This window comes from Bemisia tabaci, chromosome 4, assembly GCF_918797505.1.
Source record: "Bemisia tabaci chromosome 4, PGI_BMITA_v3".
Classification (NCBI taxonomy): domain Eukaryota; kingdom Metazoa; phylum Arthropoda; class Insecta; order Hemiptera; family Aleyrodidae; genus Bemisia; species Bemisia tabaci.
In genome coordinates, this window is record NC_092796.1 from 26,931,517 (window position 1) to 26,950,570 (window position 19,054).

The following is a 19,054-nucleotide window of genomic DNA, read 5'->3' on the forward strand; positions in this document are numbered from 1 at the left end:
GTGAATATCATCTGTGTTCTTTAGGAACATAACAGTAAAAACTTTAATTTAACATTAGGAATTAATATCAATGCCAATTGATCACACATTCATGCTCGCTCGAAGATGATGTCACCCAATATAATGCTCTGAATTTTCTTACATCCTAAATATATTCAGCAAGTGTTCATTTTTCACAGAGCAGGAACATATAATCAATTGGAAAGAAAGTAAATAAATTAAGGAGACATGCTTATTTTCTAAAAGGAGTTCTCTCAAAAAGAGATCTTTCTTCAACGAGACTCTGTGGCTAAAGCCCGCAGAGCCAATCTGCATAGCAGATAGCTTTTTTGCTTGCTTTAGGCTTTTCCTGGTGTCACTGTCACATTGGCCATGGGTGTCTTAACCCAATATGTTTTATAATCCTTCACAACTGTCGCCCTGAAACAAAGGAAAAAGTATCGTGTAATATCCAACAATTATAAATTTTCTCTGAGATGACAATAAACAGTAATAAATCTATGTAACATTATTTAGTGCACTTCGATTCGCATCATTCCTGTAAATATTTGATGATCATATATTTTTTTCCATCAATATTTTATGGAAGCCATGAAATGTTTCAATTGGCCAAAAAATTGTGTCATACTAAATTTTCAGTTTTCTCTGACACTTACCCCTGCCCTGAGCCTTTCTATTTTGTGTGTCAAATAGGGTAAATAGGATCGATCAAGCATGTATTTAATGAGGTATCTACATGAGAGGAGTTCTAAAATTTGTTGAACATCAGAAGCTAATCCTAGCACTACAATTAAGAAGGAAAGGCGATGTGAAAACTATGGGAATTGTCTAAATTAATTTTTTTTTGTTTAGTTTTCATTTCACTGCGCAGATCAAAACTCCTAAAAAAAACTTTAAAAATTTTACCCTCGAAACCACTAAGTTGAGCGAATCAGGATTCAACAGGGGAAACAAACCAACTTACACAAAGTTAACGACCATTGGTGTTGTAACATCAGTGGGTGCTGTCCAGAACATACTCACTCCAGTTCTATTTGCTACACTCGAGTGGGTTGCTGCATTCTGTGAACAATTTTCAAATGGTGAATTTAAGAACACTTTTAAATTTACAGCCAATCATGCATTATCTAGTCATTTTTGACAAATATTATTTACAACTAATTTGCTCCTTGTGCCGAGTCTAAGATATCTAAAGCACCACGTGTTGAAACATTATTAAGTAGGTGCCTGCTGGAGTGCGTAAAATTGAACTTCGCACATGCGAGTGCGTGGGATAGCTAGAACATTTGTTGTGCTGATTCGCGTCTCCCACTTGGCAACAGTGCTTGGATGATTCTGGAAGTCAGTTGATCTGGTCAATTTTCCCGCGCCTTCTCCGGCATAAGTCGATCATTGGTTTCAATGCAGAAGCATGTCCTAGGTAACATATCGATGCCTAAAGTACGGAACCACGCATCTCCATTGAGGTGTCCCAAAATATCCGCTCCTAGTTGATTTTTTCGAAGAGAAGCAAGGTAACAGCTTACAGCTTGAATTAATTTATACTTACAGCATTTTATGCTAACAGAGCGAGGAGAAAAATCAGGGAATGTTTCAAGAAATTATGTTTCCTAGTTTTCCCAAGCAAAAATAAAGTATGACAGGAAGTTTGCAACGTCGCAAACGGAGTTACGTGGTCTCGCACTTCGGTCATCGATATTTGACATCGACTAATCGACGTGTGCTCTTTGCCTGGACAAAGCGAACAACTATCCATGCTCTCAAGCCGCACAAATTGCCACCACGGTTATTGAAGGCGAACTCTGAAACTTGGCAGAATGGGAGACACGCAGTGAGGCGAGTAATCAATCGCGTGTTCCTTGCCGAGACGGACGGAAGTGACACACTGCTGCGAGCAAATATTCTTAACAACCAGACTTTCCGGTATCAGGGGGGCCAAGAAACTTCAGAGATCTATATGACCTCAACTTCGGGTCTCATGCTCTAAACTTTTCTCTCACTGCATGTGAAACGAACGTTCGGTGTCCCACATCACCCCAACTATTCGGTTTGTGTGATCGAACGTCCGGTTTACCTATGATCAGGGCCGGATTAAGGGGGTGGTCACATGGGCCGCGGCCCATTGCGACAAATTTTGCACTTTTTTTAAATGTAGGTATAAAAAATCGCGGATTCAGAAAAAAAATTATCAACGAGAAAAGGGGACAAAATCTCTCTTTCCTGAGAGCATAGTAATTTCTAATTTTGTCGTTTTTCGGTGATACTAGAGACAGCATCTTCAGTTAGTCGAGTTAAGAGAGGAACTAAACATGCAATTTGGCCCGGAGCTCAGCGCAGAGAGGAATGATAACGAGGACTTGAAATGAAAAGGACAAGCCCTCGCCGCGGCGGTCGGCATGTAACACATATTAGCGCCTACAAGACCGCATGAATACTTCACCCATTACGCCAAACACAGTGCGGTCAGGAGCGGTTGGCGTGAAATGCATAGAGCCTACTAGACTGCAGGAATACTTCACGCATTGCGCCAAAGGAAGTGCGATCAGCGCGGCGCGGCGGAAGTCAAAATTATTGAACCACATTTATGTTTGTTCTTTCATAATTTTTTGGTTCATTTCTTATTAATGAAGGACCTTGTCTACACAGAGATAGGTTTACGGAACTTAACTTTCGTGCCAAGTTCCGTGAAATTTTGTCAGTAGTGTTGACAGAGCTTCCGCAAAAAACGTATCCAACACGAGTAGGTAAACGCACTTTACGCACCCCTCTCCCTCCGGCACGTTCACTTGATGGTTTTTATTGATGTTTCAAAACGAATGAGAAGGGGGCGGGAAAATTCAGGCGGCCCATGGGCGGCAATTAAGTAAATCCGGCCATGCCTGTGATCGAACTTCGATATAAAACATGTATTTATGAAAAAAGTTATGCATATTTTTCTTTGAAATTTTCAGATATTTGAGATAAAATCGTGAATAAAATTCACTGAAAAATTTGAGGAAAAGTACTCAAAATTTTCCCAGTAAATTTGGTTTTTCTTGAAGGAAATATGGCAACGTCTGAAGGCTCATACGGCGTTCCTCCTTAGCACGGCAGTACAGGTCACCCTATTAGGCGACTCCTCGACCTAACCACCTCCTGCGCAGTGCGTAGATCTGGTAACGTCGGGCAAAACTGGACCCGGCCGAGGACATAAGCGCCGCTGATTCCCAAGGCCAACGAGAGCGAAGCCGATGAGCCCGATGACAGCTCCCAGGCTGCGCAGCGTTGCGAAATGATTAATTTTAATCGTTGGACAAACACCCGGTCCGTCGCAAAAATGCGATGAGCCAGCGCCGCACAGTGTCGAGTCAATAGGAGCGATCGGACAAAATTTGGCTTACAACTCAGTTTATACGAAACTTTGAGGTTCCAAAAGTGGCTTCGTTGGTATTCTCGCGAAATTCTTCCCCTAAAGCACCTCTTGCAATGGAGATGTTGCATGTGTGAGGAATTTGCGATTTGACTGGTGATTCTAATGTAAAAGTTCACGAGAAACATGATGGTGTCACTGGTTTTCTCTGAAATCAACTCCCAAGCTCAAAAAAGCTCTCAAGTTGAGGTCAAAATGAAGGGGATATCCCACGCTATCCTGAGAGTCCACCTCTACATCAAGACGAACTCTCCATGCAAAGATAGGGAGCAATACATTAGCAGTGATGCCGTGTTTTCAGTTTTAGAGTTCCCAAATAAAGTGGCAGCCCTGTCAATGTATTTGCTCCCTATCTTTTGCATGGAGAGTTCGTCTTGATGTAGAGGTGGACTCTCAGGATAGCGTGGGATATCCTCTCCATTTTGGCCTCAACTTGAGAGCTTTTTTTGAGCTTGGGAGTTGATATCAGAGAAAACCAGTGGCACCATCGTGTTTCTCGTGAACTTTTACATGAGAATCAATAGTCAAATCACAAATTCCTCACACATGCAACATCTCCATTTGGAGGTTCTAATAGTGGCTTCATTGGTTTTTTCGTGAAATCCTCTTCAAGCAGCACCCTTAAAAGTTTAAAATGTGGCGAAATAAACATCAACATTTGCAGTTTTAATCAAAAATTTCACGTCCGACCTCTCCAATTGACTCGATCCACTGTGCGGCGAGGCGCGGGTGGAGCCGCCGAGCGCCGCCGGTTCATTTTCATTTCCGTCCGAATGTACTGTTTAGCCACTTCGTCGCCGTTGAAGTACTTAGGCGTTAATTGCGAAAATACGTCGGTTTGTTGGTTGCGGATCGCACTTGGGTTTTCCGGATTCTCCGGGGCTGTCAACCGTTAAGAGACCGTCTTGCCCCTCGTGATCCGTCTCGCGGATTCGGCGATCGTCGCAGCGGCGAAGCGTGAATGATCGATCATCGATTTTCCCCCATTTGAAGATATGGTAAAGAATCGATTGTTAAGGTGTTTGCTGCGAACAACGTTTTATCGATCCTTTTCTGTAGGTTTAAATGGCAGATCAATCGATTTTTCGCAAAGCACGCCACGCTACTGGCGTCGGGTCCGCTAGAGGGATAATAGCTCCTTACGTCTTCTGCTCGTTGATCGCTGATTGTGAGTTCCGCTCGATTTCGACTACAAATAAACATCAGTTAGCGGAAGTGAAATTCTTCTTGTCTAAGCAAAACAAAAATCTCACAACTCTAATGAAATCTAATGCTGACTCAACATAGCACAACGTAGGTATGTTTAAGGTATTTCGAGAAAAACTAAGCAGAACCACCGGACTGGAAGTCTCCCTGGTAAAGGCTAGAGTGCCTTGGTGGAGAGAGTATTGTCATATGGCTATGAGTTTAAATTGACTCTTCCATTTTAAGCTGCATGGAGCTCTTGGGACCCAAAAATGGCGGAAGCTGTAAGTAGATGTATAAAAAATGACTTAAAATGTAGTTTGATTTGCATTTTGCACCGCGAACTCCATTCAAATGCATTGTTACGACAAGTTTGCAAAGTTTTGCGGCTAATCGTAAGCTATTTTCGAGAAAAATCATCTTGGATATAGTAAGGTTGATAGCAAATGCGGCTGGTGGTACGTCAAAAGTTGGCAATGACCCCCCCACCCCCCTCCCTTTATCAAACCAAAACAAAGTGCCGCCATTTTTGGGGCCTAAGGCGCTCCATGATAAGTGTAGGGGCGAGAAGTCCATCCTCTCTCTATCGAGGTACTCCAGTACCTGAAGTTGATCAGAATAATATCATAATGTGAATCGGCCGATCATTTTACATGCTATCAGCACGGTATCAGTATAATATCATTGCGCACACACATCACATCATATCACAACTTATCCTTCTTCACATGTCTTCCCGCAATATCTCGGCCGACGCGACACGAGGTGGATGCAAGGCCTGCATGCAACTATTCGTGCTCGGTGGATGTCTGCGTTGCATACGGAGAGAATTGAAGGCGCTCTCTCGTTGGGTATCCAAATTTTCACCCTGCACAGTAGCCTCTCCCACCCCTCGGGTTGGAAAAAATGAGACGGCAAGCGGAGGAGCATCCTGTTCTGCTCTTGCCAATGTCTTTTCATGCTGCTATAATAAAGCTCAAGTCTCTCAGATGAAGGTTTTGATTCCAGTGAACTTGTCAGCATAATACTAGTTCATTGCTTTGCAAGCAGTACCCATTTACACTATTCAAACATATTATTTCATTTAAATGCGTTTTAAGGTGATTCGATGGACGCCATATTTTGTGTCAGAACGGCATGCGATATATCGCATCAATTGGTTCCATTTTTTTAGCTACCCGTCATTTTTCTCGAATTTTGAGATCGCAATTCTGTTGTCAGGAGACTAAAGCACTCACTTACCAATTTTAACGAAGAAATTCAACGTAATGAAGGCGTGGTTTTTTCAGAGAGAAAATATCGCATTCGAGTGCAGTTTCGATATCAGTATCGAATGCGATGCTTTCTCTCTAAAAAAACACGCCTTTATTACGTTGAATTTCCTTGTTAAAATTGGTAAAAGAGTGCTTTAGTCTCCTGACAACAGAATTGCGATCTCAAAATTCGAGAAAAATGACGGGTAGCTAAAAAAATGGAACCAATTGATGCTATATATCGCATGCCGTTCTGACACGAAATATGGCGTCCATCGAATCACCTTAAGCATTCTCGCTTTAATTCGTCGGATAGTTGCTCTTGCAAAGTAAACGAAGAAGAAAAAAAAAAGATAAAAAGGCGCTCACCTGCTTGCCTCCTGCACAATCCAGGAGCTTCAAGCTGAGAGAGGACGTGAATTTGCCGACGGGAATATTGTTGTGGCGTCCCTGGATGAGGAACCCCCTGAGTATCTCCTTCTCGTCATTGAGTCCACGGATTCGGAGGGAGATTTTCTCCCCCGGTGTGATTTTGTTCTTGGTGACGGTGACGGTGTAAGGGTTGGGGCTGGTTTGCGGTTTCGAGTCCTTGTGACCCGGGGTCATGCTCTCGCACTGACTAGCCGGGGCACCGGTCTTGTATCCGAACGACACGGCCACCAGGGCGCATAGCCACAGCAGCAATACACACTTCATTTTTTGCAGTAATAACTGAAACAAATATTTGTAGTAGGAGTAATTATGTTGATTTTAAAGTGGTGTGCCTTAGCAGCTGTGGCCAAATATGGGAATTTTCATGAAATTTATTCCCGTGAATTTTCACGAAATTTCATGAAATTTTTTAAACTTTCAGGGATGCATTCAGGAGGCCAAGAAGCGTCCAGCAACAGTGATTCTATATTTTGACGTACTTGGAGGTACGCGATTTCGCACAATGACCATTGATATGTGTCAATTACCTAATTGTGTCACCCATCCACGCATGGCGACAAGATTTCAATTTACTTTTTTACCCATGCATCTTTGAATCATAGGATTTTTTTTATTATTGACTCGATCAAATAGAGTGGGGGGGGGGGGGGGAGAGATAGAGAGATGAGGTGGTTGGAGGCCTTGGGCTCCCTGAAAAATTTACATTCTGCTTCTGGAAAGGTGCTGTGCTCTGGTAAAAATTGGCAGTAGAATGTGTGTTCCAAAATACTGTAAACCTAAAGCCGGCTGTAAGATTTCCAATAGCTTCTGGGTCATTCCACGTCAACTGTGCCAGGCTCGGAACCCGACCCCCTCCGATTTGGCTAAAAATTGGTATACGGGGTCTTTACATCATTATAAGAAACTAATTTGAAGGGTTTTCCCATCCGACGCCCCGTTCGCGAGATATCGACCCCCAAAGATGGGGTGAATTTTAGCGATATTCAAAAACGCCCGTTTTAGCGATTCTCATTTTCTCGACTTCCCTCTCTTTAACTCTCCATAGCGAGACTCTGTATCAATCCATCATACTTTGAAAGAGTGTTTCTAGACCAGTTTTTCATGTAGATTCTGAATATGCCATCGAAATTTAGCTAAAAATTATTCTAATGGCCGTAATTTAGGGTTTTTTAAAATTTACGATTTTTTCGCCATTCAATGTTCAAACTCAATTATCTAAAAAACAGTCACTCCGATTTTCGATTTTTTTTTTATACTTCAAGCTTAGGATATATACTTTTGGTTGATATACTTTTTTCGATAGTAATCGGACGGTTAAGGGCCTAAAAAAATTCAAATAGGCCAAAAAAGGTCAAAAATTGGTAAAAAAGGACGATTTTTCACATGTTAATCCACATATTTCGATAATGAACTCTTCAATTGTCGATATTTTTTCCCACTTTACCCTCTATCATGTATAAAATCAGACTGTCAACGCTTTCCATACATGCACCGATCGATTAACGGCCTGATGGAAACCGGAAACCGACCGAAAATCCTCGAAATTGACGCAAAAAGACGATTTTTCACACCGTAACCTATGCATTCCATGGATTGTAACTGCAATTTCCAATTTTCTCTCTCTATTTCAATCTTAAGGTGTATACTTTCGAGTAATAAACCCTTACTAACGTGCATCGATGGGACACGGAACCATACGGAAATGAAAACCGGCCGGAAATGCTCAAAAATGACGGGCGAAGGCGATTTATTGCATATAGTCAGGGGAGCATGCGTTCGAAAATTACGTCCCGTTTGCACGTTTCTAAAGGTGGAGGCAGCCTGACACTCCTTTCAAAAAAGTTAGAAGCCAAGATAACTAACTTAGAAATACACCTCTACGGCTTCTGAATAGAGGCGATGAAAAACAGCAAGCCCTAGCTTTTTTTTTTTTTTTTTTTTTTTTTTTTTTCTCACGTGGAGGAGGTTGAGGGGAATCCGTCGGCGGACGATGTCCAATTAGGGACCAAGTGTGCCTTAGACTTCGACTTGACTGAGAATCCCAGCAATAGTTACAATAAAATAAGGCCGATAGTTCGAATAAGAAATGGAGGTTTGACTTGGACCTGATTTACGTGCAAGAAGAAAATGTCCTTCATTAAGATTGACGATAAATATTGCAAAAAAGTAAAAGCTAAAATTTGAAAAAGGGTGAGACATCACGCTGCCTTTCCATACACCCTTATAATTTATTTGCTGGAAAACTCAGAATCCCAAATTTGAAGAGTGGATTTAAACCAAAGAAAAAGCGACGATATAAATGAAGTTGAGTAAAGAACAAAACCATGAAACCATAGAAACCAGAGTTGTAGGAAAAGAAGAGGAACCTAAGGTCTTGACTTGACCTGACCGCATCATGGGAGGCCATACTTATCCACTGAGCTCAATCAAAAGAGAAGGAAGAGGCCGACCCCGGGGGCAGTTACTCTGAGTCACCTTCTCTTTTTTATAGCTCAGGAGGGAGAAGATTGGAGGAACTGAAATATGAATCTACCTCTCCAAAAAAATACCACATACACTGATGCGTAGTGGAAACCAAAAAAAAATGTGCAAATACAGATTATACAAAGCCAAAAACTTGCATGAAAACCAATCAAAAAAGAAAAACTGCAGAGAGCGATAAAAACCAAAGCTGTCACTCTATCACGACGCACCAAAGACGGTCAAATCACCTGACTTATGAGCTCAATGATTAAAAGAGAAGGAAGAGGCCGACCCCGGGGGCAGTTACTCTGAGTCACCTTCTCTTTTTTATAGCTCAGGAGGGAGAAGATTGGAGGAACTGAAATATGAATCTACCTCTCCAAAAAAATACCACATACACTGATGCGTAGTGGAAACCAAAAAAAAATGTGCAAATACAGATTATACAAAGCCAAAAACTGGAGAGCAATGAGCAAAAAGTCAAATCTCAGGGTTGTGAATGAAGCGAGCGTAGTAACCTTGGGGGTAACGAAGCTGAATGAATGAACAGTGGGTCACGAGAACGCAACGCACGGTCAGCTGGTAGAATATCTGCGCAGGCGCAGTGAAGCGTTCCTCCCTTCCAGAAGTTTCCAGACTTCAAGGTCAGAGCACGCGCCGCGCTGTCTGGAGATGTATCCATATCTCTCGCCAGTACCGTCGAGAGTGGCTTGACACGCGCACCTTTGCTCTAGTCCCGTCACTCCTGTTTTCATATCCTTGATCCTCACTTCTCCCTCATTGCTCGTTCCTCTTTCTTCTTCCAAGTATCATTTTAGTGGTATTTATTTTCGAAACTGTTAATCATGCATGTTTTTATTGGAGGTAGTCAAACGGTTCGGCTGAATCGACTCTTTCCAATAAAAAATAGCATTTCATTAGCAGTTAGTGGTGCTTCTGTTTCACAGCTCCCGACGAATCCCTGGTTAAAAGGCATTCTTCGGGATCATGTGAAACGGAATCCCCAAGGATATCACTCGAATGATACGCTGTTCCTCTTGGCGGGTACCAACGATTTTCTTCGCGGAGTGTCTGTAGGGCACTTCAAAAAGAATTTCGTTGCTCTCCTTGATTTCGCCCGTAGAAATTTCGGACGAATCGTAGTCGCCAAAATTCCACCGATTCCTCGCCTTCCTCGCCGGGTTAATGAGGAGATTGCTTTGGTGAATCGTTGGCTGGAGGACGTCTGCCGCCCACGAGGACCCAAAGTTATCCTCATTAACTCCTTTGATCCGTTCATTGATTCAGATCCCGGACGTGTAAGGACAACTTTCTTCGAAAGTCGTTACTCGCATGGCAAAAAGGATCTGATTCATTTGAATCGATCGGGGCTGGCCGTTCTTCATCGCCTCTATTCAGAAGCCGTAGGGGTGTAATTCTGAGTTAGTTATCTTGGCTTCTAACTTTTTTGAAAGGAGTGTCAGGCTGCCTCCACCTTTAGAGAGGTCCTTCCAAGGACCGATGAAGAGTATCATATTTTTCCGCCGTCAAGTTTATAATCGGCGATTTTTATGATGCTGGCATCGGCTCCTTTAAATTATATCATCGATTCAAATCAACTCCACATATAAAACGTAATTTATCGCCTTTTGGGGGGGGGGGGGGGGTAGAGTTTCCGGTCTATTTCTAATTTGATTTTTTTATATATTTTACCAATAAATGGATAATTTGTAATGTAAGCTTTTTAAAAGTACACCTTAAGTTTGAAGAACAGAAAAGAAAAGTGGAAATCGCAGTGACTATTCATGAGATGCTCGGATTACCGTGGGAAATCCCGCCTTTTTTTAGCATTTCCGGCCGGTTGCCATTTCCATTCACCTCCGTAACAAATCAATGCACTTTTATTAGTGTTAAGTACTAGGAATATTACACTATAAGTTTGAAGTAAAGAGAAAAAAATGAAAATTTCAGTGACTATTCATGAGATGCATCGGTTCCCGTGTAATAAATCGCCTTCGCCCGTCATTTTTGAGCATTTCCGGCCGGTTTTCATTTCCGTATGGTTCCGTGTCCCATCGATGCACGTTAGTAAGGGTTTATTACTCGAAAGTATACACCTTAAGATTGAAATAGAGAGAGAAAATTGGAAATTGCAGTTACAATCCATGGAATGCATAGGTTACGGTGTGAAAAATCGTCTTTTTGCGTCAATTTCGAGGATTTTCGGTCGGTTTCCGGTTTCCATCAGGCCGTTAATCGATCGGTGCATGTATGGAAAGCGTTGACAGTCTGATTTTATACATGATAGAGGGTAAAGTGGGAAAAAATATCGACAATTGAAGAGTTCATTATCGAAATATGTGGATTAACATGTGAAAAAATCGTCCTTTTTTACCAATTTTTGACCTTTTTTGGCCTATTTGAATTTTTTTAGGCCCTTAACCGTCCGATTACTATCGAAAAAAGTATATCAACCAAAAGTATATATCCTAAGCTTGAAGTATAAAAAAAAAATCGAAAATCGGAGTGACTGTTTTTTAGATAATTGAGTTTGAACATTGAATGGCGAAAAAATCGTAAATTTTAAAAAACCCTAAATTACGGCCATTAGAATAATTTTTAGCTAAATTTCGATGGCATATTCAGAATCTACATGAAAAACTGGTCTAGAAACACTCTTTCAAAGTATGATGGATTGATACAGAGTCTCGCTATGGAGAGTTAAAGAGAGGGAAGTCGAGAAAATGAGAATCGCTAAAACGGGCGTTTTTGAATATCGCTAAAATTCACCCCATCTTTGGGGGTCGATATCTCGCGAACGGGGCGTCGGATGGGAAAACCCTTCAAATTAGTTTCTTATAATGATGTAAAGACCCCGTATACCAATTTTCAGCCAAATCGGAGGGGGTCGGGTTCCGAGCCTGGCACAGTTGACGTGGAATGACCCTTCTGTAGTCGGCTGTACAATTTCTTATAGCCTTTTATAGCCGATAGCGATTAAGCAACAGCCAGACGATAAAGTTTATGCTAAACGTTACTAAATACGGATACTAGGACTTAATTAGTTTTTGGACTACCGCTCTCTTTTTGTGCCGTAGAATCCTGATTTATTTTGCGAGAAAAGCTCCGTACTTTTGAAGGATGCCTGTCATTCTTAATATGTTGGAGCGCCTTCAATTTCTTATGATACTGTGCAATACCTCTGGTGTGAAATAGTTGCTTCATACGCCGTGGCACGCTGCGGCGCGGCGGGCGGGCAGAGAGCGCGAAACGCGCATTGGCGCCTACAAACCTAACAGGGATACTTCACGCATTGCGCAATGCGAGAAGTATCCCTGTTAGGTTTGTAGGCGCTAGTGCGTCGCCGCGCAATGCGTGAAGTATCCCTGTTAGGTTTGAAGGCGCCAGTGCGCCGCCGCTTCGCTTTGTGTTAGGCTCTAATATTTAATCTCGCGGAGTCAGCGTTTTTCAACTCATGATTTTGAAATGTTTGTACACTCTGTATGGACCATCTCATTTTAATTGATGGAAAAACAATATGTTTAAAGGAAAATATAATGTGTGTTTTGTAAACATTAAGGTAGTTTCGTAAAAAACCTAATGATTTCCAAAGCACACGAATTTCTACACAATTTCTTATAGCCTTTTATAGCCAATCGCGATAAAGTGTAAAGCCCGGCGATAGGAACTATAGCCCGACTGTATACTTTTTTATAGCTTCGTATAGCCCGGCCATATGATTTGCTCCGCTTTCTACAGCCAGCTATATGATTTTCAGTAGCCTTTTTTAGTCGGCTATAAGAACTCCTATGGTATTTTGAAACGCAGCTCGTATCGCCAATTTTTACCAGGAGCTAATGGGCATACATCTAGACCGTATTATTTTGTGTTTTCTTTTGCTCAAATTTGAATCCCTCCAAGAAGAAATACATCGTTCTTTATTCTTAAACCAGAGTGTAAAGAAATGAGGATGAAAGAAACCTATTCAACGAGTCTAAAACTTTGATAAATCACTTTACGTGAGCTCAGCGCATGCTCTGTTGTTGGTCCAGTCTTAAACAAAAGCAAGCAAAAATGCCTCCCGCAACGTGTGTCAAAAGAAGCTAATTTGATGTGCACCAATGTTACAATGCCTTGCTCACTCAAAAAGAAACTTTGTCTGTTTTGGGACGAACTAATTTGGACAAAGCAGGACATAACACACATAGATTATTTTTTATCTTTTAATACAATGGCAATTCTCTATTTTTGTGCGATACATGGTTTCATCGACATGGAGCGTAGAAAAAACTTCAATCAAATTCAAATCAAACTTCATCATCGTCAATGAAATCTTCATACTAAATGTAATTTTTTTGTTTAAAGCTGCAGTTTTACGTAAATTTCAAAAATAGTCAGATTTATTCAAAAAGTTACCAAAAAGGGTTTCCTACAACGAGTATATTCAGAGCTTTATTAAATGCTTAAAAAAATTGTTTTTTAAAGGTCATTGCCGTCAGGATTGTAATTCTTTAATGAAGTATAATTTTGTTGAAGCCGCACTTTAAAAATACGCACCGTCAAATATGGTCAATCAAAATCATTCCAATAAACTGAGATCACTATTAACATTGAGCGCAGTAAATTCACTAGCTTTTCCTTTCTTTCTCCTCTTCTTCTATCAATGTGTGTTAAAAAATAATCAAATAAATAAAAGTTACCGTAAATTGCTGTGAAAATTTTTCCGCGTAATGCAATGTCACCTTAAACTTTTTTCTGCTGCGGAACGTGGCAATCCTGTCTGAAATTCAACACAGCCGCGGCTTGAAATAAAGTACTTCCAAGAACTGTGATTGGAGGCTAATTGCAAGGTACACTGTAGTACTTACTTTATTGGTAGAGCTGGGTAGAGCGCAAAACTTTGCCGGTATACTAATTTCCGCAAGCGACTTGCTTTATCAACATCGAAACAACGAATAAAATTCAAACATCTTCAGTACCTAGGTCAAATCAATTGAAGCGCTTTGTTGCCCTGACCGACCTGTCCTGAATCAGCAAGTCAGTCGCTTTAATTCTACCAACCTACCCCCTCCTCTCTTCCCTGATATGCGCCGCTCACTCTCAGCGCATCCGTAAATCTCGGTTGAAGTGTGAGTAACCTCCAAGCTCGCTCATGAATGACGATCTGTACCCCCCCCCCCCCAAAATTATCTTAAAAAGAGGTGATTTTTTGAAAAAAGAAAAATGGAAAGAGATGGCAGTATGAAAAAAACAGCGTGAGCCAATCTCAAAATAGGACGATCAAGATTTGTCGTAATGAACACCTGTTCATTACGTCAGAACCAGAAACAGAAACATTTGGTCCAGAAACAGAATGAACAGTCGAAAACTGCGCCGGGGGGGGGGGGGTGTAACTGTAAACCGCGGATAAGTGGCCGTTCATAAAATACGTTACACTGGTAATCGGGTTTTTACCCCTCCCCCCTTCCATGTAACGCACCCGTCATGCAGGTCTGCGCCTCCTTAAAAATTATGTCACGGTCCATTCTAACCTACCTCAAATTTACGTTTTGTGATGAATTTTGGATGAACAATTAATTGCGTGTAAATTTTTCATATTAAATTTTCGGGATCACCTCGCTAGGCGCCGATTACGTAGTGTTTTGAATGAAAATCCGTGAGCATGTGAGGATTGTGAGGATTTTAATATCAACGGCTAGACTGCGAGATGTCTGAATAATTGGACTGTATTTTGCAATTAGGAACTACAATATCTGGCTTTTCCGTAAAAATACTCATGGTAAAAAAACTGAGGTACATACTTCGTTTCTAAACTGAGCCAGATATTGTAGTTACAAATTGCAAAATGTCCAATAGCCCTCGCATGCAGGATTCGAAACTTGAAGTTTCAGTTCATGGGCCTCGAGAACTGAATATATAGATGTAACATACCTCTAGCTTGCCGTAGAGCACATACTCTCAAAGAAATACGAGTATATGAGTTTCCGATCGCGTCATGACTAGCTTTGTTTTCCCCCAGAAACATACCTATGAAACTTCGAGGCCACTTAAAAATTCTTGGAGGTGCTTAAACAAGATTTTTCACATATTCTCTTGTTGCATATTAGACTACCTCAATTAATTTTTAAGTAATCAAATGGGAGAGATGATTAAAGCTTTGTTCGCGCTTTTCCTCATTCCAGAAACTTTATGCGCTTACTGTTTCCCTCAAATAGTGTTTATACCGACGTCACTTCTTTGTCCAAATGGAGAAAATGACAAATTTTAGTTCTGAGGGGAATCTTCTACGAATAAATCATTAGAAGTATAAAATATTCGATTCATTTTTTCATTCGTTCGAGGGACGAAGTAGGAAAAAGAGGAGGGAACGGGGTACAATGTACCTTTTTTAGTGCTTAGTGTAATCCTACCTTGATGCCAACTACGATTTAAACTTTACGGAGCAAAGGTCATGCAGAGAAGCTAACTTAATGCATGAAGAGATTTCTTTGAATCGGATCCGAAAGCGTCTTTTGGTTTTTGCGTGCAATTTTATGTCTTTATTTGGATATAGTGATTAGCATTCAGTATATCCATACCTCGCAGACTTGAGGTGGTCAAACTGTCCGTCAAACGTTAATCAGTATCATTCGTTATTCAGTTGGATATTTTATGAAGTTTTTAATAATTTTTAAACTTTAACTGTGCTGAAATCGAGGTAACAGTCAATGTATAGGAGGCATGTAATTAATGGCGTATTCTGCATCGACGCGAAGGGAGCAATGTCCCCTACTTTGGTTGATTGGTTAAAATTGGAAAAAATTTGGTCGATTATTTATGCACTACATATTGATGGCTGAAGTCGAAAAATGCGTAGTTACATTGTAATTTTCAATATTTTCGATTATTTAACATTACTTTAATATAAAATGAACCAAAATATCTCCTTAAAAGTTTCTGTTAGTTTTTAATAGATGAGAACATCTTAAATAAATGAGCTAGTAGTAATATTTTTTTTTAAAATAAAGATGAAACGTGAGCGTCGAATTGCAACTTCGAGATGTGCATCTCCTATACTTAAACCAACAGTTTTTTCTTCTTTTATTCTTTTTTTTTTCTTAATGGGGGAACAACTGACACCTAAAAACTGAGCGAGTCCTCAAATGTTCAGGACACGATGTGCTCTTAGGGATCTAGAATATTTATTTACTTGGCGCAGTGGTACTGTGCATGTGATTATATCTCATGAGATCTAGGCCAGCACTTTTTCGAATAAAATTATTGCATTTATGATGTTTTGTAGTATACCTTCCAGAATGAAGGTGCAGCACGGTTATTAATCTGTAAGTTATATCACAACCTCGGATCGGTTCCGATTTAGCTTCGCATATATTTTCATCAGATGACACCAATTTAATAAACAGTATAGTCATGAGAAAATGGAAGTCAAAGGGGTTTTTTTTTCAAACCATTAATCTGTCGTCCACAGCAAGTACGTCATCGCACAGTGGATCGAGTTAATCAGAGAGGTCGGACATGCAATTTTCGACTAAAACTGCAAATCTTCATGTTTCTTTCACCACAATTTAAATTTTAAGGGATGCCTCCAGAAGAAAATTCTACGAGGAAACCAATGAAACCACTTTTCGAGCCTCAAAGTTTTGTATAAATGGAGTTGTAAGCGTTCGAATTTTCCAAATTTTGTCCGATCTCTCCTATGGACTCGATCCATCGTGCGTGCGTCGTAACTCCATCCCAGATGTTGAACGTCTTTCCTTCAAATGCTCCGTCTCTAGCAAACCTATCCACCTGAATGCTTTATATTTTCACCATAAATTCCAAACGGACTAACACAGTTATTCTGAAAATACAAAGGACGAATGCTCGGAGCTTTTCTTGCAGTGGAATATTTTTTCCGAGAAAAATGCGCTAAATCTGGAACAGAGATACGACGTTTTCGCTGCAGACGTAGTAAAACAAATAAGCAAAACGTAAACCCGATACCATAGGTACAGTAGCCGCTCGATAATTCGAAGTTGGGTGGACCAGGGATTTTCTTCGAAATAACGAGTTTTCGAATTGGCGAGATTTCGAATTATGGAGAGCGGTTACGAAAAAATTCGAAACAAAGAGAGTTTCAAATTAGCTCTATAATTCGAAGTGGCGGAACCGAACGCTCTATAATTCGAATCAGATAATCAGAGGATTTAATCGCAAATTCCTCAGTTCTCTGTCCGTTTGGCATTGGCATATGTACGTACATCAAAACGACCACCTCGAGACTTTGAATTATAAAGCGCCCGGCACAGATATTTCGAATTACAGAGCTTTTCACAAGCCGTTTTCTCACCGAAAAATTCGAATTACCGAGGGGGTAAAAATAAACTGAATTTTTCGAATTGACGCAATTTTCCCAAGGGGGTCAGCGTCGCCGTCGAATTATCGAGCTTTTCGAATTATCGAGCGGCTACTGTATTAAAAATTAATGGAGTTATAACACCGTAACAAATAACAGGGCGCTAGACTTGGTGACTTACTGTATTTGGATGAGCGCGCGGCAAAGCTGTGGAGGTTGAGTGTTGGCTGGTCTGAGTCAAGGTGGACTCGGATAGGTCGCGCGGGTCGGAGGTGAATATTGCGAAGATGTCAGAGCGAGATGTCGGTCGCTGCGACTGCTCCTAACCTTACTGGCTTCATCCGCACAAATCGGGAAGCGCCTTGCCCCCGGTGCACTCTCGATCCGGTGCCCTGATTGGTGGGGGCCCCCGGCGGATCCCCTGTCATCCTCATTTGACGCACCGCCGTCCAACCCAATTAAGTGTAGCAGAAAGCGAAAATCAAATGGCCAATTGGACACGCGGAAACCCCTCATTCCTGCTGCATTTTGCAGGTGCCAAAATTCGCTCGGAAAGCGACAGAATGGGGTCAGTTGTTGTGCTGTAATTGAACCGCACTGGGAAAAAAAACACATTGGATCTAGAGTCCAGACTCTTGAAAACATTGACAAGAAAAAGGACTCTTGATCATTGGCGGATCCAGCAATTTGGCGACACCGAATTTTCTACAATTAACCCTATGGAAATGTATCGATTCATAGAGGGGCCAGGTGCTCCGACAAGAATCGATTATCTAACATAGGTTTAAATGGAGGAAATTCGGTGTTGCCAAATTGCTGGATCCGCCTCTGCTCTTGATTCAATCAGATTTAAGCTTAAATCAAAAGGAAATCCGCTCAAATTAAGGGGCCTGGTTCTTGATTTAAGCAAAAATCCGATTGAATCAAGAGTAGTTTTTCTTGTCGATGTTTTTAAGAGTCTGGACTTTAGATCTAATGTGTTTTTTTTTTCAGTGCGCGTTAAGTAGAAAGGAACCAAGCCACATCAGTTATTGCCAAATTTGACGGGCAATTTAATTTTTTACATGAAAACAGTTGTGCGGATTTATGTGCAAATTTCAGTGACATTTTGCAGAGTACGAAGCAAATTCCTCAACATTTTCAGAGAAATCCGCACAAACGTTCTTTTGTAAAAAATTAAATTGTCCAGTTAATTTTGGCAATAACTGATGTGGCTTGGTTACTTTCTGCTTAACGCGGTCCAAATTATAGTCTCATTTTTATAGATGAATCGTAAGGATCGGAATGATTTATTCTGGATCAAACTAACTACATGTAAGTGGCTGGAACCAGGAATTACCAGCATTGGAAACACCATTGTGAATGTATTATGACTTCTACTGAGATATGGATCGGCGATGTACATGTCGCAGACAATTAGTCAAATATAGGGCATTTTCTCAAATGCCGAGGCAAATATTTGTAGAAATATATTTTTGCTAAGATTGAAATTCTGGCTCTTTTCCTAATTTTAGACAAAATACTTCTTTGCTGATGTAATAAATTATTCGCTTTAAATTTTTTTACCATACAACGGTGTCTGTAATGATCTCTAGTCCTTGCACTAACATTTATTTCATAATTTTTTGCATGCCATAAAATACGAGATTTTTCAAATTTTGACCATTTAAACATATGAAAGAGCATTTTGAAAAGAAATTCCGAGGAAAGTTAGTAGGTTTTATACATTTTTACTTTCAAGATGTTCAAAACTCAATAGGTCTTCGTGAAAAAACGTACCTAAGCTTCGTAAATTGTCACCATATGACTTTTCGTGTGGGTTTGATTCTTGATTTTGATTTGATTTCTTCCGTCATTCTCTTGACATGACCATACTAAACAAGCTGTTTGGTCATGAGTAATCAATGATCACGATTGAATTAAATCTTGTCTTGAATTAAATCATAATCTTATAGGAAAAAAATAACATTCTGTAATGAGCACCAAAAAAGTAATAAT

At 40.6% G+C, this 19,054-nt stretch overlaps 1 protein-coding gene across 3 annotated transcripts; it reads right to left on the minus strand.

Annotated features, from left to right (window-relative positions):
- Positions 1–16: 16 nt before the first annotated feature.
- LOC109044553 (putative defense protein 3) lies at positions 17–17,413 on the minus strand. Of its 3 annotated transcripts, none has more exons than XM_019062348.2 (4): positions 17,238–17,413; positions 6,217–6,558; positions 965–1,062; positions 17–420 (listed from the first exon to the last, which is right to left on the minus strand). In XM_019062348.2, the coding sequence occupies exons 2-4, from the start codon at positions 6,541–6,543 to the stop codon at positions 339–341; spliced, it is 507 nt and encodes a 168-aa protein (XP_018917893.2). In that variant the 5' UTR covers positions 6,544–6,558; positions 17,238–17,413; the 3' UTR covers positions 17–338. The 3 variants fall into 3 exon arrangements, with proteins under 3 accessions (XP_018917893.2, XP_018917896.2, XP_072155691.1); XM_019062351.2 differs by lacking the exon at positions 17,238–17,413 and adding an exon at positions 13,590–13,748; XM_072299590.1 differs by lacking the exon at positions 17,238–17,413 and adding an exon at positions 13,422–13,439.
- Positions 17,414–19,054: the final 1,641 nt, after the last annotated feature.